At 33.6% G+C, this 21439-nt stretch overlaps 1 protein-coding gene across 3 annotated transcripts in view; it reads right to left on the bottom strand.

The window, feature by feature from the left end:
* Positions 1–21439, bottom strand: part of CCDC141 (coiled-coil domain containing 141) — a 255951-nt gene that overhangs the window by 106273 nt on the left and 128239 nt on the right. For all 3 annotated transcript variants that reach the window (XM_051986120.1, XM_051986121.1, XM_051986119.1), the window contains one exon: positions 14536–14730. In XM_051986120.1, the coding sequence (XP_051842080.1) occupies positions 14536–14730 (195 nt within the window). The remainder of the gene's footprint in view (positions 1–14535; positions 14731–21439) is intronic.

Raw genomic sequence — 21439 nt, 5'->3', positions numbered from 1 at the left:
CTCCAGTACATTTTTGCTTAAAAAAAAAATAAAACAAAACAAAACACATAATCAATTAGTAGCAGATTCTCTTGGATTTCAATCCGGAGCTCATTCTACTGTGCCCCATTTACTTTTTTTTTAAGAGCTTCCAAATCAGAAATAAAATTTTCAATTTGAAAAGTCATTCTTCCAATGGTGTCTCACATTGATATGTATGAACTTTCCATATCTCCATCAGTTGTTTGCATCTCATGTGAGTTTTCTTCCCTAGTCCCATTCTTTCATAATGTTCTCTGTTATAACAAACATTTCCACACACAAAGACACACGCTTCTCTCCCCCTCAAAAAAAAATGACAGTGAATCAGCAGTGATTAAGAACAACTAAGAAACAACTTGATTTTAAAGATAAAACCCTGACTTTGCAAGACAGGATTAGTTCCTTATGACAGGGGTTCTCTAGTTTTTTTATATCATAGAATCTTTTGGTAGTTTGCTGAAGCCTATGACCTCTTTGTTATAATCAATATTTTAAAGACATAAAATAAAATTACATAGAAATACAAATGATATCAAAGGTTAATGAAAAGATATAATCATTTTTTTCCCATCTAAGTTCATGGACTCCCTGAAAATCATCCACAGATCCAAGCTTAATAACTTTTGATTTATGAGAATATAAGAATATTTTAAGGATTTTCCTTCCATGAGTTGGTTTTGTAAGTGAAAAAAGGGTATAAGCAGAAAAAGGTTTATCTTACCAAGTAGTTAAGAGTATAGTAAATGCCAATTATGTACCAAGCACTCTGCTAAATGAAAAATATCAAATCTAAAATTAAATAGTCCCTGATATCAACAAGCTTCCATTTTAGTAAGGAAGACAATATGTATACATATAACCGTGTGCACAATATATGTAAAATAAACATAAGATAATTTGATGAATGGGAGCACTAACAGTTGGAGAAGCCAGGAAATAACTGATATTGGAGGTAACACAAACTGAGTTTTTAAGAAAAATCTCAATTCTAAGTGGAGTGGAAAAATGAATACATTTTAGTAACCAGGCAGTGCCTAAACAAAAACATGGAGATGAAAGATAGAATGTTATAAGAGAAACACAAAGAAGACCAGTTTAATTGGAAGAGTTCATGAAAGGAAGTATTTTATAATAGTAAAGAAAAGTTAGTTGGATCTTATGATTTCTAAGAATTTTTCTTGAAGAAAGGAGCTTGCAAAGAACCTGCATAATCCCCAAATGAGATTTTAAAACACTAATATTTATAACTCGAAATTTTTCTCAATTTTTCCCAAATGGTCAAGCACTTTAAATGTATTTATATAAAAAGTAAAGACCTTAATAAACTTATGACCAAAGATTAATGTATCCTTATATTTTTTTAAATGAGGGAAGAAAAATGGTGATTTCAATGAATAAACAATAATTACTCAGTTATTGATAGGCTAGATTCTTCAAAATTTACAAAGATAAATAAGACATTGTCTCTACTTTCAAGGAGCTTATTTCCTCAATATTACACAGCAGACATAGAAGTAGCCACTTGATTTCCTGACTCCAAGTTTAAGCTTCCACTCATAAATTCCATTCCTCCTCCCAGAAGTGGTACCATAAATGGTAAATAGACAATCCAGAGCCTGAATGCTCAGGGGGGGAAAAACCACTTTCCTCAAAACATAGTTGATTTCCCTCAGCTAAAATCAGCCTGCAAAGAGTTTCTATAAGTTGGGAAAGGAGAGTCTCAGAAGCTTTCTCTTCAAGCCATTGAACAGTTCTTATAAACTTTTTGCCTGAAGGGCCAATGTATAGTGGGCCCTTTCCTCACCTGGAGAAAGCAAAGTTCCACAGGTGGAAAGTTTTAAAAGAATATAAAGTCTTGTAATGTTCTTCTCTAAAGTGTAAAGTTCTCTGGGAGCAGCTTTCTTGGGGGGGGGGGGCTTCTGGAGGCAGCCTTAGTTTCAGTTTAGAGTAATAATCACCTCAAATGAAGCCAGGAGTTAAAGTCCAAATCCTTTATTTTTTCTTTCCAAGTATTGTCTCCTTCCTTGGGCTTTCTTAGAGACCTATCTCTCTCCTTGGTTCCCAGAGCTTTTACCGCTAGTCCTTTGCCTCTGCCAGCTTCAGCCTCTCCTCCTCCGAATGTCTCCAATCAGCACAAGGTGGAAGTTGGAATGAATCTGACTCTGCCTCCGAGAGTGGGCTAATGGGCTTCTGACTTGTGAATCTCCTGGACTTAATCTTTGTTGAGGCTCCTAACTTATATATGTTCTCTTAAAGGTGTGAATCTTAAAGATGTGAAAGGTGTCAACTCTAATAAGTACTAAGTACATTAGTGAACTAAAAAACTGTTAAGTACCATGCTAAATTAGATAATTATTATCTCTATCAATTCCAGTGACTTAGCATCTTGTAAGAATTCTAGCAAAGTCTGGGATCCTGTCCTCCCTATTTCATTTCTCAAACACTTATTTCCCTATTTGAAGTGACTTAAAATGCTGTTTTCTAAATCATCATAAATGTTTTTTTTTCATTTCTATCCTGTATTTACCCTTATCACCTAGAACAGATTCTTTCATAGAACAGAAGCTTAATACATTTTTGTTGTTATTCACATATCATCTCATAATCCATTTGAATTCCATTCTACCTCTCTTTTTACAAAACAGTCCTCTTACTTCAAAACGTTCCTAAATCACTCTTACTTTTTCATGAAAACATTGGATGAATGAACTAAGCAAAGATTTGCTGAAATATTCAAGCATAAGATAGAGAGGTGCCCAAAGGAAAAACAACAAAAAATACCATTCTTTCTCACTAATCCTTGGCAAATATAATTCCTTATTATATTCATAAGGAATCTGAAATACTAGATAAATTTGGGAAGGAATCTCTTATTTACACACAAGGAATAGCTTAGGTTATTTATAGCAATAAGAGTATTGAATTCCACACTTAAATGCCCATGGGAATTTTTTCTATCCCTTGTCTCCAAAGGCCACACGTTTGTAGGTCATATCAAATCCTTCGACTAGATTGTAGATTGTAGGCTTAAAGGAATATATAAAAATATCCCCCTCCCATTATTCCATCCCCAGTTGGATTCTAGAACTTGCTACCTATTCCAGATATATATATATATATATATATATATATATATATATATATATATATAAAATTATTCTGATCTATTAGCCTGAGATGCAGAAGGAATGAAATCAGTTGCTTTTAGAAGGCTTGGCTTTCCTTCTGTAAGAAACTAATAAAGATCTGTTCTTTTCCTTGCTAAGTTGCAGATCTAGGACAGGCTGTACCAAATCATCACTACAGATGGTATCTTTACACGAACACATTTATTTCTTTAAATCACTTCAAAGGGATTCATTATTTAAGTAAGAAATGGAGTCCAGCATAGCTATGGTATCATGTAGCATCTCTGAGAGTAGAATTGAAAGTGTTTAACAACTGTGTTTGAGTTTCGAGCAGGAGAATTAACATGTGCAATACACACATATGTGCACATACACATGTATCTCTAGAACTCTGAACATTCCCTTTTATGAACTTAGAGGTTAGGAGAGAAAATCAGCCTTTGGCAGTTTGTGAAACCAATGTACCCCTTTATGGAACAGTTAAAATATATAAAATAAAATACACAGAATTTCAAAGGTGAGCAATTATAATAAAATAAGGTTACCAAAGTATTTTTAAATAGTATATGGGGACAGCTAGATGGCACAGTGAATTTAGAGCACCAGTTCTGCTTCAACTCTGCTGAAGATTCAGGTTTCTTTTGGGCTCTACTTTCATGACAAACAACGGAAAGCTTGAGCTCACTTTCTTAAACACTATCTGAGGTAACCCTTCCCTAACAGCTCACCATCTAAGTGGTTGGCTGCCTCCCTGTCCTTGCCTGCTCACAGATCCCAAAGCCCCATGAAACCCAATGAGGTAACTTATACAGGAAACCTGTCTAATTCCTGATTAAGGAGGTTGAGTTTTAAGTATTTGTTACCTCCTGCTTCCTGCTGCCTTAGGTAGCACCCTTCATCGCTGACTATTCCAGCTGCCATTGCTCCAATATGCCAGAGCATAATCTCCTTGTTAAGAGAGAAATTAGCAGGTGTTAAAGACCACAGCACCCAACTGAACTGCTCTATTTGCTATAGCCTAAAAAATTAAAAGATCATTCAAAAATGGTGAAATTTTTAAAATTGAAAGTTTTTTCAGTGCCAACCACAGTCAAATCCTCGATTAAAAAGATACTCGGAGTAAATAAAGATGCATAATGTTTTTTAAGTGCTTTTTAAGCATTTTTTAAAATTTGGAGGCTACATGGTACCATAGAGCACAGAGTGCTGGGCTTGGAGTGAAGAAGTACCTAAATTCAAATTTGTGAATCTCAGAGATTTGTTAGCTATGTGACACTGGACAAAGTATTTAACCTTGGTTTGTCTCAATTTCTTCATTCTTTAAAATAGGGATAATAATTAGCACCTACTACATAGGTTTGTTGTCAGGATCAAATCATTGTCAAATGAGATAATATTTGTAAAGTACTTAGTATGTGCCTGCATACAGTAGGAACTACATAAATATTAGCTATTAAAATAATAAAAATGTTTTATAATAAATACAATACTTTTATAATATATAAAATTATATATAATAAAATATAATTATAATAATTAGATATACAAATAGAATTTCATAATAAGATACTACATAATATTAGTATATTTTATAATAAACATAAATAATAAAATTATTTTAAAGTAATATGTTGGAATTATTATTTTAACAATATCATGTTATAATGTATTATTACATTTTGAGTTCTAAATTCTTTCCCTTTACCCTTTGCAGTGATAAATATAAAATCTATTACAAATATGCAGTCATGCAAAACAAAATTCCACACTAGCCTCTTCTAACATAAAAACATGTTGCATACTTGCCTTTCTACAGGGATGTCTACTGCCTCTTTTCATATGGGTGTTGTACTGGAAGACATTGTCTTATTTCTTTGAAGATTATAGAAATAGTCTATACACAATATTACTCTGATACATAATTATAGGTTATAGTTATACCTGATACGTAGTTATAGGTTCTCAAAGGTTATGCCAAAAGAGTACATGCTATCTAATGAATGGGGAAAAGCTTCAAGTACAGGTCCAGTATCTCTTGGCCATGAATAAGTGTGCTAATAATTTTCTATAGCAGACCACATCTTTTTAGCAATGCAATTTACTGGAAATCTTATCCCAATGTATTTATTATCATTAAAAAAGAATTTGACTTAGTGGACCAAAACAGTTTCCATAGCATTCCTCAGATAGTGTCTCCCATATATTAAAATCATACAAGAATCTACAAGAGTGTCTTTGATGCAAATCACCTTAGTGTTAGCTAAATGGTGCAGTAGATAGAGCACTGATCTTGGAATCAACGAGTTGAAATCTAGCCTGCGATACTTACATTCCAGGATATGAATACAGAGATCATTTTGCTCAAATGGGGAGATATATGTTATTTAAAGGAAAGGATTGAGGAAGTAATTACCCATTGAAAAATTAATATAAATTCATAGCAGTAGCATGCTAAATATAATTGTAGATGGATAAAAATTAGATCATCTAAGAAGAATTAATACATCTATAGTTTCCCATTCCTAGAGCTGTCACATAGAAGAGGGGTTAGACATTTTCTTCTTAGCTCTCAAGACTCAACTAAGAAAAATGGATTGAAGTTGCAGAGGCAGATCTTGGTTTCATAAAAGGAAAGATTTCCTTATATAATTAGGATTGTTTAAAGGGCCAAAGAAATGTTGATGTTCCCCATTACTAGAAGTCTTCAAATGCTAACTTCATGACCACTTCTCAGGGATTTTGAAGAGGGAATTGGACTGGAGACATATTGAATTAGGTGGCCTCTGAGTTTTTCCCATTTCAGAAAGTCTGTAATAATAATTTGTAAGAATAAATAAGACTCAATCCCTTGATTATAATTAGTGTATTAAAGCATTGGCTGAACCTTTGGTCTTCATGAGAAATGCAATATGCAAGCCCTTTTATGTATAATTTATAATTTTGCATTAGAAAGTTTAACTATACTTAACATATATTACTTATAGTTCAAAGGATTCTGGGCCCTTAAAGGAAGATTGGAATGGTGAGTTATTTCACTCAAAGGTTGTGAGATGGTTAATGGAAAACAGCTGAGATGGACTATCACCCTGGGTCTCCACTGTACAAGAAAAGGGAACAAAAGAAAGAGAGGTTGTCTTTGATGCAAAGAAAAGTCAGGACTAGCTAAGTGGTGCAATAGATAAAGTACTGGGCTTGGAATCAACGAACTCACATCCAGTCTTAGACACTTTCTAGCTACATAATACTTAGCCTTGTTTACCTCAGTTTCTCATCTACAAAATGAGCCAGAGAAGGAAATGGCAAAACATTTGCCAAGAAAATCCCAAATGGGCTTCACAAAGAGTCAGAAACAGCTGAACAACAACAGTTATTTTGGAAAGGTTGTAAATGAAACAATATTTGAAAAGGGTGATTCTCCAGAAAAGAATGACGAGGTGTTGAAAAAAATAAGGAATTTTGAAAATTTAAAAAGAGCTAAATACAATAAATCGAAACTAGTAATAATAATATTTAATAGTTATATAGTGTCCTGAGGTTTGTGAAACTCTCTCTTATCACTATAGACATCATTAATATCTCACATTTACAAATGCAGAAATCAAGCTTCAAAGAGATTAAGTAATTAGTCCCTTGTAAGAGACAGAATTGAACCCAGGTCTTTTTGATTCTAAAATAAGCATTTTTTTTATCATGTTTCTATTTTCTTTGCCTTATGGATTTAAAAAATGACTGTGTTAATTAATGCAACTTGACCTTTGGAGTGTTCCCAAATTTTGGTCCTTCTAGTGCTAGGTTGCTCAAATGAGAAGTCCCACAAATCACCTGGTAAAATCCACGAAAGGTAAAATTGAAATATTTTTTGAAAGTTGTGAAAGCTTAGATTCATTTTCCCAAAACAAGAACAGAAATGTTGCAAGACCCATGGAAATTCCATCATTGTACAATAACTAGTACTCACTGAGAGTTCCTTTCTTGTCTTCATGATTCTTCCTTTCCCACCTTTCAGTAACTATGGGGAGCCCTGAGGGTTGAATTCCATCTTCTGACCTACCCTATCCTCTTTATATTTTTTCCCTCAGCAAATTCATCTCTCAATTGCTGATGAATATTTTTTTGGCTGATAATTCCAGTATGCTCCCTTTAGCCCTATTCTCTCAATTAATCTCTCCTATGTATTTTCAGGTGTCTTTTGGGCATATTACATCTTTATTTATTTCATACTTCACCTCCTCCAATTCAGCACAAACATATGGCCCATATTTAAAACTAGATAGATACATTATAAATTAGCAGATGGAATATATTTAGATGTAGCAGGCAAAAGATTGATAGGAGATTTAAAAAACAATGACATTAATTATAAAACCCTCTGATTTAGTAAAAGAACAATAATTTGAATATTCTGGAGGCAGCATGAGATAGTAGAAATTGTGCTAGGTTTGGATTCACAGATAAAGATTAAAAATAAAGATATTAGATTATTTTACCATCTCCTTTTCCAGCTCATTTTATCAATACGGAAACTTAGGCAAACAAACAAACAAACAAAAAAATAACAGTCACACAGAGTTTCTGAGGCTGGATTTGAACTCTGGTCTTCCTGACTCCAGACCCTACCCTGTATCCTAACTGCCCTAAAATGTAAGTAGTAGTGTCAAAGAAAGCATCTTACTAAGAATCAAAAAATTACTCAAATCTAAGTCTCCATTGATTCTAGAATGACAGATCTTTGTATTATATCACCATGCTTTAACCATAGTAATTCAAGAAGGTGGTAACTCAGACTTGTAGAGAAGAAGATTGTTTTGGTAGCTGTGTGACTGAAGAAAGCAGAGATTGGAGAGAAGGAATTCAATAAAGGGAATATTTATGATCCAGGTAAGTAATGAAAAGCTAAACTAAAGCAGTAAAATAGAGTCTTGGAAAGATGTAAAAGAAATCAAGGATGTAGAAGCAACAGAATTTGAAAAGTGATAGAATGCAGGGCTTGGGAGAGTGAGATGAGTCAAAGATGAGCCAAGTCACTGAGAAGATGGTGTTATCATGGGATAGACAGGAAAAAGGGATGGAGAGAAAATACTAAGTTTATCTGGGACATAATAAGTTTGAGGTGCTAGTGAGAAAAAATTATATAGTAAATAATTGAAAATATAATACATAAGCTCAAGAAGAGACCAGAGACCAGTTCTGTATGTAAAGACTGGGAATGATACATATAAAATCAATAAGTAAAACCAGAAGAATGGCTTCTTTTCTTTTCCTTATTCTCTCCCTTAAAAGTGTACATCTACAAGAAAAAATATGGAGAGAAAAAAGGGTTAGTCATGTCAAGGAAGAGGATCAAGGAATAGTCATAAAGAAGGAAGAAAGAAGTGGTCAACAGATGTGTTGCACAGAGATCAAGAGGATCCAGAACTGAGAGACAGACATTCAATCTGGTACTTAAAAGGTCACAGGTAACATTACCAAGAGCAATAGTAGTGAAGTGGTAGAAATGGAAATGAATTTGCAAGAGTTTGAAGAGTGAATCTATAATGATAAGGAATGGATAGTAAAGTGTAGAATGTCTTTTCTAAAAGTTTATATGTGAAGAGAAGTATAGGATGATTAGCTTGAGAAGATAGGAGGGACAAGGAAAGTGTGCTCTGTGTTTAAGAGTCAAGGAGACCTGAATATATTTGTAGGCAGTAGGAAAGTAGAGATGTAGTGACTGACAATGTAAAAGAGTATAACAAATGGAGCAAAGTCCCAGAAAAAATCGAAGGGGATGGAATAAAGGTCGCAAGCAGTCATAATGAAGAGTAAAAGGATATTTCATCTTCAGAGATTTCAGCAAAGGTTAAGGTATGGAGAAGTTTCAAGCTTGTGTGTGTGTGTGTGTGTGTGTGTGTGTGTGTGTGTGTGTGTGTTTGTGTGTGTATTAAGATAAATGGAAGGATTTTATGCATTTAAAAGGACATAATGCAACCTCTCTTCTGTACAGATGTCTTCCTTCCCCTGCTCCTTCTCCTACCAACTTATAAATTGTACACAGACATAGACCATGAATTTTTTTGTATACCTCACAACACTATGCTCCTAAGAAGCATTCAATAAGTACTGAATTTGTTAAATGAGTGATTTTTTTTTTGTTTGAAATCATGGCATTTCCATAGGTACTGTTACTTCACATCCAAATAAATATCTTTTAAAGAGGATACTATTTCAAAAAAGTCATTTAATTTTCCACAATGAAAGCAGAAACAGTGGGAACTGGGAAAATTACTATTTTCTAGCTTCTTTGAGCTTTACCAACTGTTATGGTTTTATGACTGACCTTAACTCTCCAGCTGATAACCAAGAACCTATGTGGGTCCCTAAAATAAGGGGAGTCTCATTCTTTAGAGATTGCTTTTTTTTTTTTTTTAAGGAAAACATGTGCATAGGAATTGAACGTATAGGTTTGGAATAATTGATTGAACCAAGAATATTTTATCATATTAGGTACAATTTGGGCTTGTCATATAGACCATGATTCCCTCTATTCTTAAAATCTATCTCTAAGCTTGAATTTTAGATTGTGATCTCCTTGAAGGTAGGTACTGTTTTTGCCTTTATATTCCCAACAGTTAGCACATTGCTTGGCAGATATTAGGTGCTTAAAATATGTGTGTTAATTTATTTTGGTGACTTTTTTGCATAATAACTAATATATCTCAAGTAAATGATCAATAAATATTGATCTGGGTGAACATTGCTTGAAATAAATAGCATCAGGCTAAAATCATCAAGATTGAAAATTTGTGTGTGCGCTAATTTAATGATAGATGATGTATCTTGCACACTGGTGGTTAGAATGATGATTCTATGAAACTGTTACACCACTTCATTTGGTTTTTTAGTTTATAACTCCAGTATTGCCAATTGATTAATTTTTACCTTTTTTGTGTGAAAAGGAATTAATAAGTTTCTGGATAGGTTGCTAATAGATTCAAAAAATATTTCAATAGATATCCATGAAAATAAAAGGAAGAATATATAGTTCATGAGTGGTCTTCTTCATACATCATTATATCACATCTTAAACTATGCATTTTATATACCCCCAGCTTTCAGGAAAGTAAAGTAATTCATAAAATAATTGGTTTTCTAGAAAGGTTAATTTTTAGATTTGTAGACTTTGATGCATGACATAAAAAGATGTGGGGTCACAGAAGAACATTTCTATATACTTGATAAAATGAGAGTATGTAAAATGAAAAAAATTTTGACTTTTTTAATTAAAACATACATCATTTTCACTTGTTGATATAATTGTTAGTCTTGCAATTAATATTTCTGGAGGGAAAAATATAATTGTCATTTCCTTTCTCTTCTGTTCTGCACCAATATGAAGAACTATGATTTTATTTAATTAATTTATTCTCTCTTCATTTTATCCAGTTTCCAAAGATAGCTTTCCCTCTTATTTATTCCTATGTTGATAAACAGATATAAATAACAGTAAACATCTATATACACATTTTTCTGACATTCCAATGTTCTTCTGACATCAGAGATAAGCCTTACCATCTGAACTTAGAATCTCAGTTGTCCTAGGTCATTTCTTGTCAAGAAGTTAAAAGATGCTCCTCCCCGGCAAAAAAAAAAGTCAAAAGGCCTCTTTCTTTCTTCACAAAATTGTTCTATTTGTAGCTGCTTCTTGCAATATTTGCCTTATTTGGAAAAACTAAAAAACTATACTCTAGACCAAAATAGTTGGTATCTAATAACTGTATTCAATGAATAGGTCTACATAAATTTGCAAACTAGATATAACCAATGTGATAAGTGCTTCATAACTAAAAACAGACTTTGTCTAAAATAATCAGCCTAGCTCTTTTGTTCATGCATGATGAAAACAATCTGCCATTTGCATATTTTTCAACTACCATAGTCGTTGAAAAATAAATATGAGAGTCAGTGCAATGGATGGTTAGCCAACCACAGGAGATCCATATTTTCAGTCATAAATCTGACAAAACTATAGCTAGAATTCTGATCACTTTGCCCTTATTATAGGTCTATCTTCTCAACTTTTCTCCTCTTATCCACTCTGAAACTATACTCTTTTGTGATCAGTTCCTAAATTAACCTCCTAGAACTAATCCATGGAAACACTGCCAATGATAATATGTCACATGTCATAATGGCTCCACCTGGTGCTCCATATGTAAACTACCATATTGTTCAACCAGGACCGTTTGGAGCATTCACTTGTGTGCAAACATTAAGCTAACTGGATGATTAGCTTTGGCTTTAGAAATGAATAACTTCTGGCAATACTGAAAGGTAAAGAAATTTATTATGTTTAGACCCATAGGAAAAATAATGTTCAGCAAGGACAGATAAAATGATAATTATGTTATATTCAGTTTTGCAAAATTGAATAAATTAACATTTTTATCCCTAAAGAACAGGAATAAGAAATTCTAAATATTGCTCTGAATGATTTATCTAGTGATTTTAATCATGTATCATAATTTTTTTAAATAGTGGTAACCCTTATGTTTAAGCTGACATATATATGCAGAAAGAAAGGGAAGGGAAAGAATGAAGAAAGAATACAGAAAAAGAGAGGATACACAGCCATGGAGCATAAAGGCTTAAGCATATTTTTATAAAAAAGAAAAGAAAAAATAAATAAAACTTAAGACTTAAAATTTCTATTGCCATGTCAATCTACCATCTATAATAGTTATTCCAAACGGCTCCTATAAGCCTTGAGTATTCATAAAGATCTTTCCATCTTTTTTTCAGGGCATGAGAAATGCATACATACATATAAAGATATGTAAGTATATATGTATGTCTGTGTATGTGTGGGGGGAAGACACCAAGAACTACAATGAGAGAGTGGAAGAGATGACATTAGGTCCATATATTTTTTCAAAGGATAGCTTAAGGGCTCAGATTTTAAATTTGCACAATTTATAAGTCACAAGATGTATTTTATCTTTAGTCAGAATGATGGCATATACCATATAATTACCAAACAATTTTGGTTACTTCCCATTGCACCAAGATAATACATAGTGATAGTAATAGGTATTGATCATGAAATCATAAATATACAGCTAGAAGGCACTTTGGATTTGGTCACTAGACTAATTTCTTCATTTTATAGATTTGGAAAGTCTAACAACAGTTAAATGATTTAATCACAGTTTCAGAGGTAACAATAGCAAAATCAGTATTCCAATTCTTCTGACTTCATTTTTAGTGGTATTTCCGTTATAAGTATTAAATATTTATTTTAAAAAGACTTATTTACTGCCGACTTTACGGAGTGTGTGTTTTATGTTTATATGTATAACTTCCATTGATCTCACATTGGAAATTGTGTCTTTGATGTTGGAAAGGACAGAGAGATTTCATATCTTTATACCACTGTGATGCATAGCCTATCACATGAATATGTTCCATATGGGTTTACTATAACTTGAATAGTTAGTATCCCACTGTAGCAAAATGATAAGCAACATTCTCTGATGGAAATCAGAATCTTGATTTACATCTTAAGTTTGAGTAAGAAACTACTTTTATTCTTTGGTTCTCACATCAAAAAATGTAAGAGACACCATACCTAATCTTTTTCTGAGTTTGATAAAGAATAGCTCAAAATTTTCTAGGTATTATTACTGCATTCCATAAAGTAAGTTATATGTGTACTAAGGTATTACCAACTTTCCAATGAGATAAAAAGTGAAATAAAAATTTCCCATTTCTCAAGGAAAGTCTAATGAGGATTAATAATTGGAGCACTTTCTATAAAAAAAAACACAATAAATTCTAGTCTTTGTCCTTTTGGAAAGAGCTTTAGATGAAGGTGATGTCATTATATTTCACAAAGATGGCATCAAAAATGAATAGTATATTTCTCAAAGAAAAGATTACTGACCATAAATTTTACCATTTAGAGTCTATGCAATGGTTTTTCTATTTATATTACTAGAGCTCATAGAAACCTTCCATATTAGGAAGAAATCTATTTTGTGTCGACCTAGAAACAGTGTTCATGGTATTATAATTGTGATTGTAATTTATGCATTATGGGTAGTTAGTTCCTGTGATTGTTTTTACTCACTTCATTTGCCATAAATATTTTACATTTTTCCCTTTGTAAGAAGGGAATAAAATGCATAGAGTTTGAAGGTACATGTTCACCTCTAAAATAATGAGAAAGTTAAAAAATTAAGTTCTAAAATATGAACAACAATTTGGCACATACAAGGTGAACACATTTATGTTAGTATTCAATATTAGCCATCAAAAATAATTTGCTTTACATGAATTAACTAGAGGATTACTAAATGAATGGAAAAGGAAATCAACTTTAACATCTTGACATTTACTTTCTGTTGACATATGGAGAGCTTTAGATTTCAACTCAAGAGCTGGAAATGGCCCAGACTCAAGATTTCCCTCTTCTGGATTTTAAAAGAAAGATTCATGATAAAAGATAAAACTCATGCACCTGTTGCAGCTTCAAAAAACTTTTCCCTAAGAGAGAGGCAGAATAGCCCTCTGATTTATTTTATTTTATTTTATGTGATTTCATAAGGCAGAAGAACTTTGCTCCTTGTTTGCCTCAGTTTCCTCATCTGTCAAATGCACTAAAGAAGAAAATGGCAAACCACTCCCAAAATTCCCCAAACTCCCATAGTTTTGCCTATGGTCTCCCATTTCATCCAGGGCCATCTCCAGTCATTTTGATTTATATCTTGCCCCTAGGCATAGATGGCTCTGAGGCAGGTGACCTTGCTCTCCCTTACTTCAATCCAATTCACTTGCATGTCACAGCATCACCTCCCTGATGCCATAGTCCTCTTCAAAAATGAAGGACAAAAAATAACAGAACTTTGCTCAACTAAGCCATATGCAGTATTTAGTATTTCTTTTACTATTCAGTTTAAAAAAGGAAGGCTGAAAATAAAGAATCATTTGCTAAAAATTGTAAAGGAAGTGTGTAGCTGTTGTTACTTGGTTTTTGTACCCTAACTTCCTTTCTCTTTGCTAAATGTGGTAGTATTTCTGCGTAATTACTAAAATACTCAGATACAGGATGCTGGTTTGCTCCCAAACAGAAAAGTTTCCACAATGTAACTGACACACACTATATGAGGCAATTCTTACAAAGTAAAACTCTTTCATGTTAATGATCTGAACATTGTTAGTTTTTAAAAGCAACTTATCACCACAGTAGGGATATAGTTTAAAAACCATCTTGTTCTTAGGAGTCATGGAACCTCTCAGCTTGAATAATAGTGTTTAGATGTTCTATCCCCTTGATGCAATCTAGTCTTTTAAATCATTCTTTTGAGCCACATATGATTACTTATAATTAATAATTTTGACTCATACTAACCTTATTAACACTGTTAAAGAAATCATTTGCTTCATGTAATAAATTTTTCCTTTCCTCCATGAGTTGAGCAAACTCTTCTTGAAGCTGGTTCAACTTCTGATTTGAAAGCTGGAGGTGTTCTTTCTCCACATAGTCTTCTGTCAGCAGAATCCTGAGGGCTTCACTTTTCAGTTTGTCAATAGTGGAATTCCACTCCTAAAAGAGACCACTTTAATTTAGTTGGTTCTACACAGCCTGATCTTAATTGGCTCCAAAACTAAAAAAAATAAAATAAAGAAGGTACTAGCAATATTGTCAATCAACTACTTTATCTGTTAGAATATCCAAGGGCTAATAATATAGTATTTGATGATATATGCCGATGCCATATCTATCATCCCCATTTTTCTGTTGAAAGGATGGAGATATAAAAATAAGCATCAGATCTCTGGGACCAACATTTATCTTTACAAATGGAATATAGCTATCTCTCTGTCTTATTTTCTTTTGTATTATTGTAGTATTAAGAAAAATAAAAAAAAAAGAAAAGAAAGAAGGAAAGAGAAAGGAAAGGGATCTATAAGGCTTAGCTGGGTGACGTTATTGAAGAATCAAATAACTTATACTTGCTTTCCTTCTACCACCTCCACCTTCCCACATATTCAAAAATACATTTATATCCTTTTTCAATTTGTATCATGGCCAAGTCCCTTTTTAAATTTAAGGATAAAAGAAAATATATATCCATCTTTCTCTCCAAATTCAGTTTCATTGCCAATATAGAAAAATAAGGAAAACATCACATGGCTTGTTGCTGCACTTCAGGTTTGCCAATACTTGAAACTAAAAATTGAGGTTTGTTATTCACTACAAAATTAATAGCTATTATTGTGTACTACTCTTTTCCTTCTGGCCTTAAAAATCACCTTTCACTACTTTCACCCCTCATGAAATAGAAACATTCTAGAGAAGAAAAGAGGTAGTTTTTTTTTTTATTTCCCATCACATTTGGATGCAAAATAATAAATAATAATAATAGGTAAAGAAAAAAGGATAACACTCTTAGAGTATACCAAACATCTAAAAATTCAGACTATTTGAAGGAAAATTTAAGTTACTCTCAGAAGCAGAGATGTCAGGTCTAGTATAATAAAACTATGATTATCTGTGAGACAATGGCTCTGGAAAGGAAATGGGGATAGCAAGGAGCACTTTTTTCCAGGATAGATTAAGGGATAGCCACAGTTCATTTGTCAAAGGACTGAAAATTAAGACTCAAATTCTGTTTGATTTTATTGTAGCCTCTTTCAAATTTCATGTTTTCTCAGTAACTACAGAATTCTATTACAATACCACACATAGTCTGCTACTGTCATTCATTCATTCCGCAAGTACCCAACATTGTGCTAGCAGCAAAAATACAAATACTCATATACATTCATATATAAGATACATACACTTGTGTATGTAAAATATCTACAAATATTCATAAATGCACAAACATATGTAATAGTCTAAAACATCATTGTCCACTACTTATATTTTTTAAAGCCAAAACCTGATGCTCATTTAATCATGGTTTGAGGACCATAGGAACAGCAGATTTAGGAATAGAAGCAGCAGCAAAAGCAGAAGAAGTAGAAGCAGAAGAAAATAAAGTTACAATACTTTGTATTTTTGCAAAGAAAAGAAAGAAATGAAGGAAGTAGAAAAGGAAAGAAAAATAAGGGAGAAAAGGAGGGAGGGAGTAGGGAACAAGGGAGAAAAGGAGTTTCCCCTCTAGTAACTCAGTCTCTGGGACAGTAGTCTCAGAAACCGTACGTTCAAAACTTAGCTCAGTTCCTAGATAGCATGAGTTCCACTAAGTTCATTTCTTTATGTAGCATGTCTGCTAGATGAATTCTGGTCTCAGCTTCTTCTGGACTAGGTCCAGAAGTCTAACCTTTGCTTCTCAAAGCACTGATGCTGGGCTTGTAGCAATGCCCATTCTGGAAACTAAGTTCTGGAATTGTGGGGTTCTGGTACCCTGTTCGTGACAACCTATAGAGCTTACTTAGTCTTGAGACTTACATAATACAAAAGAACAAATGAAAAGACCAATGTTCTGTTCTTGGAGGGGGGCACACATGCTTCAGAGGGGAGAAGGCCCTGTGGTGTTTCCTGATTAGATGCCATAAGTATAGAAGTTACTAAATGAAGAGAATTTATTTAAAAGGAAGTAGATGAAGCTGATGGATCTTTTTGAATATTTCTAGAGTGAATCAAAGAGCCTTCTCTTCAGTGTGTGGTTAGGCATCTGGTGTCAATTATAGAATGTCGACACCTGTCTCAAAGTCTTTCCAAGGTACTTCTCTAATATGTCATCTCAGTTCTCCTGAAAGTAAACTCCCTAGTGACTTCCATGTGGAGAGACTTCAGTAATCACACAAGATGACAGAGTTTGCACAATCACTAGATTCTCATTACACTGAAATGAAGGTAGATCTATTAAGCATTTAGGAGAGAAAGGGGCAATATTTTCAGGAAATTATTTTTTAAAAGAGCATTACAAGAAATTTTTGACAATTCCCCATACTATTTGATGGCATATTTCCCTAGGCATTTTTACATGGGAAGCATTTAAAAATAATAATAATAATAAAGTCTTCAAGAGACACCTGAATTTAATGCATTCTTAAAGAGGGAAAAAAAATAGTTGTCACTGTGATCAAGACTACAAAAACCCAATGGAAAAATATCTTGGTCCTTTTTCCCTAAGCTGCTCCTTGCCTGCTAAGTGTTAAATCTCTAAGAGTCTCAGTCACTTAGCAATAAAATATTTCTCATACGTGCTGCCACCAGAAGCAACTCAAAGCCTGCCATTACCTTGACTTTTCAATTCGACAGAGATACGTGAATATCTCTGACCCGTTAAAGACACACGGGCACTCTATGTACTTGTACTCAGTGGGTCTCCACAGGTCATGCCATTATTCTCATTCTTTTCTCACAGTAGTGTCCCTTTTTAACTGTGCCTTTCAGTGTTCCATTTACTGGGGAAATTGAGCTTCTCCTGGATCCCTTGATTGAAAGGGTATTTTTAAGAGGATTAGTGCTGATAGACAAGAAAGCAAAAATGATTTTCTTAAGGGGGAAAAGTCCTAGGTTAGCTCTTCAAGGGAAACTTTATCTTGGCAGAAAAAAAAATCCAACTTTCTTCCATTCCTCTTTTTTTCTTTTTTTCCTCCCTCTCTCCTTTCCTTCCCTCTTTTCCTTTCATCCTTCATTCCTTTTTTCCTTCCTTTTGTTTTTCTCCCACCCTTCTCTCTCTTTTCTTTCCTCTTTCCCTTCTCTTTCTTCTTTCCTTTCCTTTCCTTTCCTTCCTCCCTCCTTTCCTTCCTTCTTTCCTTTTTACTTTCTTTCTTTGTTTATTTCTTTCTTTCCTTCCTTCTTTCTTTCTTTGTTTCTTCCTTCATTTCTTTCTTTCTTTTTTCTTTCTTCTGTGTGCCAGGCACTGTGCTAAGAAATTACAACTATTATCTCATAGTTTTAAAGCAGGAAGTTTTGCTGATTGGCTACCACGTGAAAAATAAAAATTTCTATGTCAAAGCTGACTTTAGAATCTGAAAGCATGTGTTTTTTTCTTACCACATACGCAAAGAATGGTCATAGATTATAGTAAAAAGAATTCTTTATCTAGAGTCAGAGGACTTGTGTTCAAATCACAGCTAGGTCACTTAACACCTATATGACCTTGGGCATATAGTAGTAGTAGTATTATTATTAGTAGTAGTAGTAGTAGGAATAGTAACTAGAATTCATATAATGCTTTGAGTTTAGCAAAGTGTTTCACAAACATTATTTCTTTTTATCCTCAACCCTCAGAGGTTAGTATTAATTCTATCTTTTATTTATTTATTTATTTTGCTAAGTTAATTGGGGTTAAGTGATCTTCCCAGGGTCACACATCTAGGCAGCATTAAGTGTCGGAGATCAAATTTGAACTCAGGTGCTCCTGACTTCAGGGCTGGTGCTTTATCTACTGTGCCATATAGAAGCCCCAGGCATTAATTCTTAAAGTGGGGAAAATTAGTTGTCATTATGATCAAGGCCACAAAAATCCAATAGAAAAAAATCTTATTTCTTTTTCCCTAAGCTGCTCCCTGCCTGCTAAGTATTAAATCTCTATTATAATGCCTATTTTATAAATGAGGAAACTGAGGCAGACAGAGACTACAAAATTTGTCCAAGGTCACAAAAGTAGACTAAGATTGGATTTGAATTCCTGACCCCAGCATTCTATCCACTTTACTGCCTAGCTAGCTCACTTATTCTTTTTAAGATTTCACTTTCCTCATCTGTGAAAGGATAGGTTAAGATGACTCCTAAAGTTCTCCTTTAGATCCTAAAGATCTAACTTTATGATCCTATATCCTTAGGATCCTATGATGAGACTGAGAAAAGAGATCAGGGTGTATATTTGTGATACTACCAAGAGTTTAGAATGGTTCTGTATTTCTTGGTAGATTGAACTATGAAGCAGCGGCCTATGTAGAGTCATTGACAGTTCATGTAGCACCATTAATCTGAAGTGAGCTTTCATTAGCTATAGCTAATCTCTTCCTCAATCTTTAAGTATTCAGTGCTACTCAAGTCCAAAACCAAGGAGAACTAACTCACTGAAACAAAATTTACAGAACTCAACATGGAAACATTTTTATTTTTAACTGGCAATTCTAAACAGAAGATAGTAAATAATTAAATAGAGCATGTTTATATCTGGCTTTTTTAAATGAAAAAAAAATGAGAGGGAAAGGTGGTAGAGTGATTGGATAACTAATCTTGGATAGTTCAAAATAGTCATAAAGTCCAGAAAACTTGGGTTTAAGTCCTAACATATACTAGCTATATGTTTCTTGTAAATCACTCAACCTCTAAGGGCTATAGGCCCTGAATCTATAGGTTTACATTAGTAGGAGTTTTCTCACCAGGATTATCCTTTAACAATGGAATCATGGATATAATCCAAAAAATGATAATAATAATAAACATATTCTTGAGCTTTTAGATAACAAAAAAATAGATGCCTTGAGAAATGGATAATCTCCCTTTATCTGTAGCACAAATATCTCCAAGTAAGATTTGGACATGCTCCCTGTCAGCCTTCCTGCCTCTCTCCTGATCTATAAAGTGACATTCCAGGCAGATAATGAAGTTTTATCCCATTCTGGATTCGTGACTAATATAACACCTATAACCCATTCAAGGTTGCTATGCATTCTAGCAAGGGCATATAGCAAAAGCCAGAGAAATTGTGATCTTAGGATGTGCCTACTTGTCAACTAAAAAAATCATAGGATTATGGATTTACAAGAGGAAGGGACTCCTGAGATTAATTTTACCTCCACAGATGAGGATAATGAAATTCAGGTATATGAAAAGACTTTTCCACGGTCCCATAAGTAGTAAGAGTCAGAAGTAATCAATAGTCAATAAACATTTATTCAGTCTACTGTGTTCCAGTAGTGCTGGAACTCCGTTAAGTTCTGGAGAATACAGATACAAAAAAGAGACTCTTCCTACCCTAAGAAGGTTGCAATCTAATGGGAGAAAACATTACACCAAAGGAAAAAGTGAAGGAGAGATAACCAATTGGAATGAGGGGAAGGTAGAAAAGTTAGAGAAGTCCCAAAGTAATGAAGCCAGGTGAGAAAGAAGTTGTCTATTAAATGGAGGTTGTGGAGTTCATAGCTCTACCTTTCATCAGAGACACTGAGGATTGTGATGAGGTATTAGCCCAAAGACTAATTCAATCTTGAAGAATAATGGAGTTTCCCAGTGATGAGCTTCCTGAGGATTGGTGGAGAGGTCAGAGAAGTCCCAAAGTAATACAACCAGAAAACTCAAACCTAGGTTCTCTAACTCTGGAGAAAAATCTCTTTCCATTATATCACATTGGTAAAAAAAAAAATTGGCATTAACTCTGAAGGCAGGAGATATAGTTCCAAACCTCTTATTACTTGTGTGATGTTGGGAAAGTCACTTAATAATCCTGGACCTCTTGTTTTTTCAATTGTAAAATGGTTAAGAATCCCTATCCTAAAGCAAAGGTCTATGTCTCTTTCAATTCTAAAGCAGAATGTAGTATTTCCCCCTGCTAATAAGTAAAAAAAAAAAAAAAAGACAAATTATACCAAAAAGAAGAAAAGGACAAAGATGGGAAAGGAATAGTAAAGGAAAGAGAATGAATGAAGCACCCCTTGCTATTTACCCTCATGATTCACTTTGTACAACTTTTGGCCACAGAGTGGAGCCAATAGTATAGATATACATTACTCAGTAGTACAGAGGCAACTAGAATTATGGCTACCAAAAAATAAAACATTCCCGACTTTGCTCAACAACAGCAAAATTTCAATCATGGAGACTGGGGGATGAAATGATTTTTCTCTTCCTTCTGTGATTCAATAGTGAGATTTCAATCTGTTCCTCAGCTGAACAAGTCAAAAGGTATCATTTAGGACCCAAAGTTTCATTATAAGCTTTCACATTTTCAAAAAAGATCCAAAGTGAAAGGTTTTCAGTGGCTTAGAGTATAACACTTCTTTTCATCCATGGGAACTTTAAATGAATGCTTTAAAAGACATATTTCAGCAAAATTGCTTTTTTGTTGTTGTTGTTGCTACCATGATCCCTCAACAGCTTTTGTTTTCTTTTCCCTTTTCCCCCTCTTGGTCATATATTCTATTGAGAAAATAAAGAAAAAATCCTGAAGCCCAGGGCTATAGGATTCTACTGGAAGATTTGGGGTTTTGTTTGTTGATTTGTTTTGTTTTGTTTTCGGATTTTTCTAAATATTTCTCCAAGTTGAAGCTTTTTCCACATTAAAAATGGAAAAATGAAACACTATTTCCATAGGAGTATAAAGTAAATCCTGTGAAAGCAC

Source organism: Antechinus flavipes, chromosome 3 (genome assembly GCF_016432865.1).
Source record: "Antechinus flavipes isolate AdamAnt ecotype Samford, QLD, Australia chromosome 3, AdamAnt_v2, whole genome shotgun sequence".
Classification (NCBI taxonomy): Eukaryota; Metazoa; Chordata; class Mammalia; order Dasyuromorphia; family Dasyuridae; genus Antechinus; species Antechinus flavipes.
The sequence above is the reverse complement of the archived record's forward strand: the minus strand, read 5'-3'. Positions and strand labels throughout refer to the sequence as shown.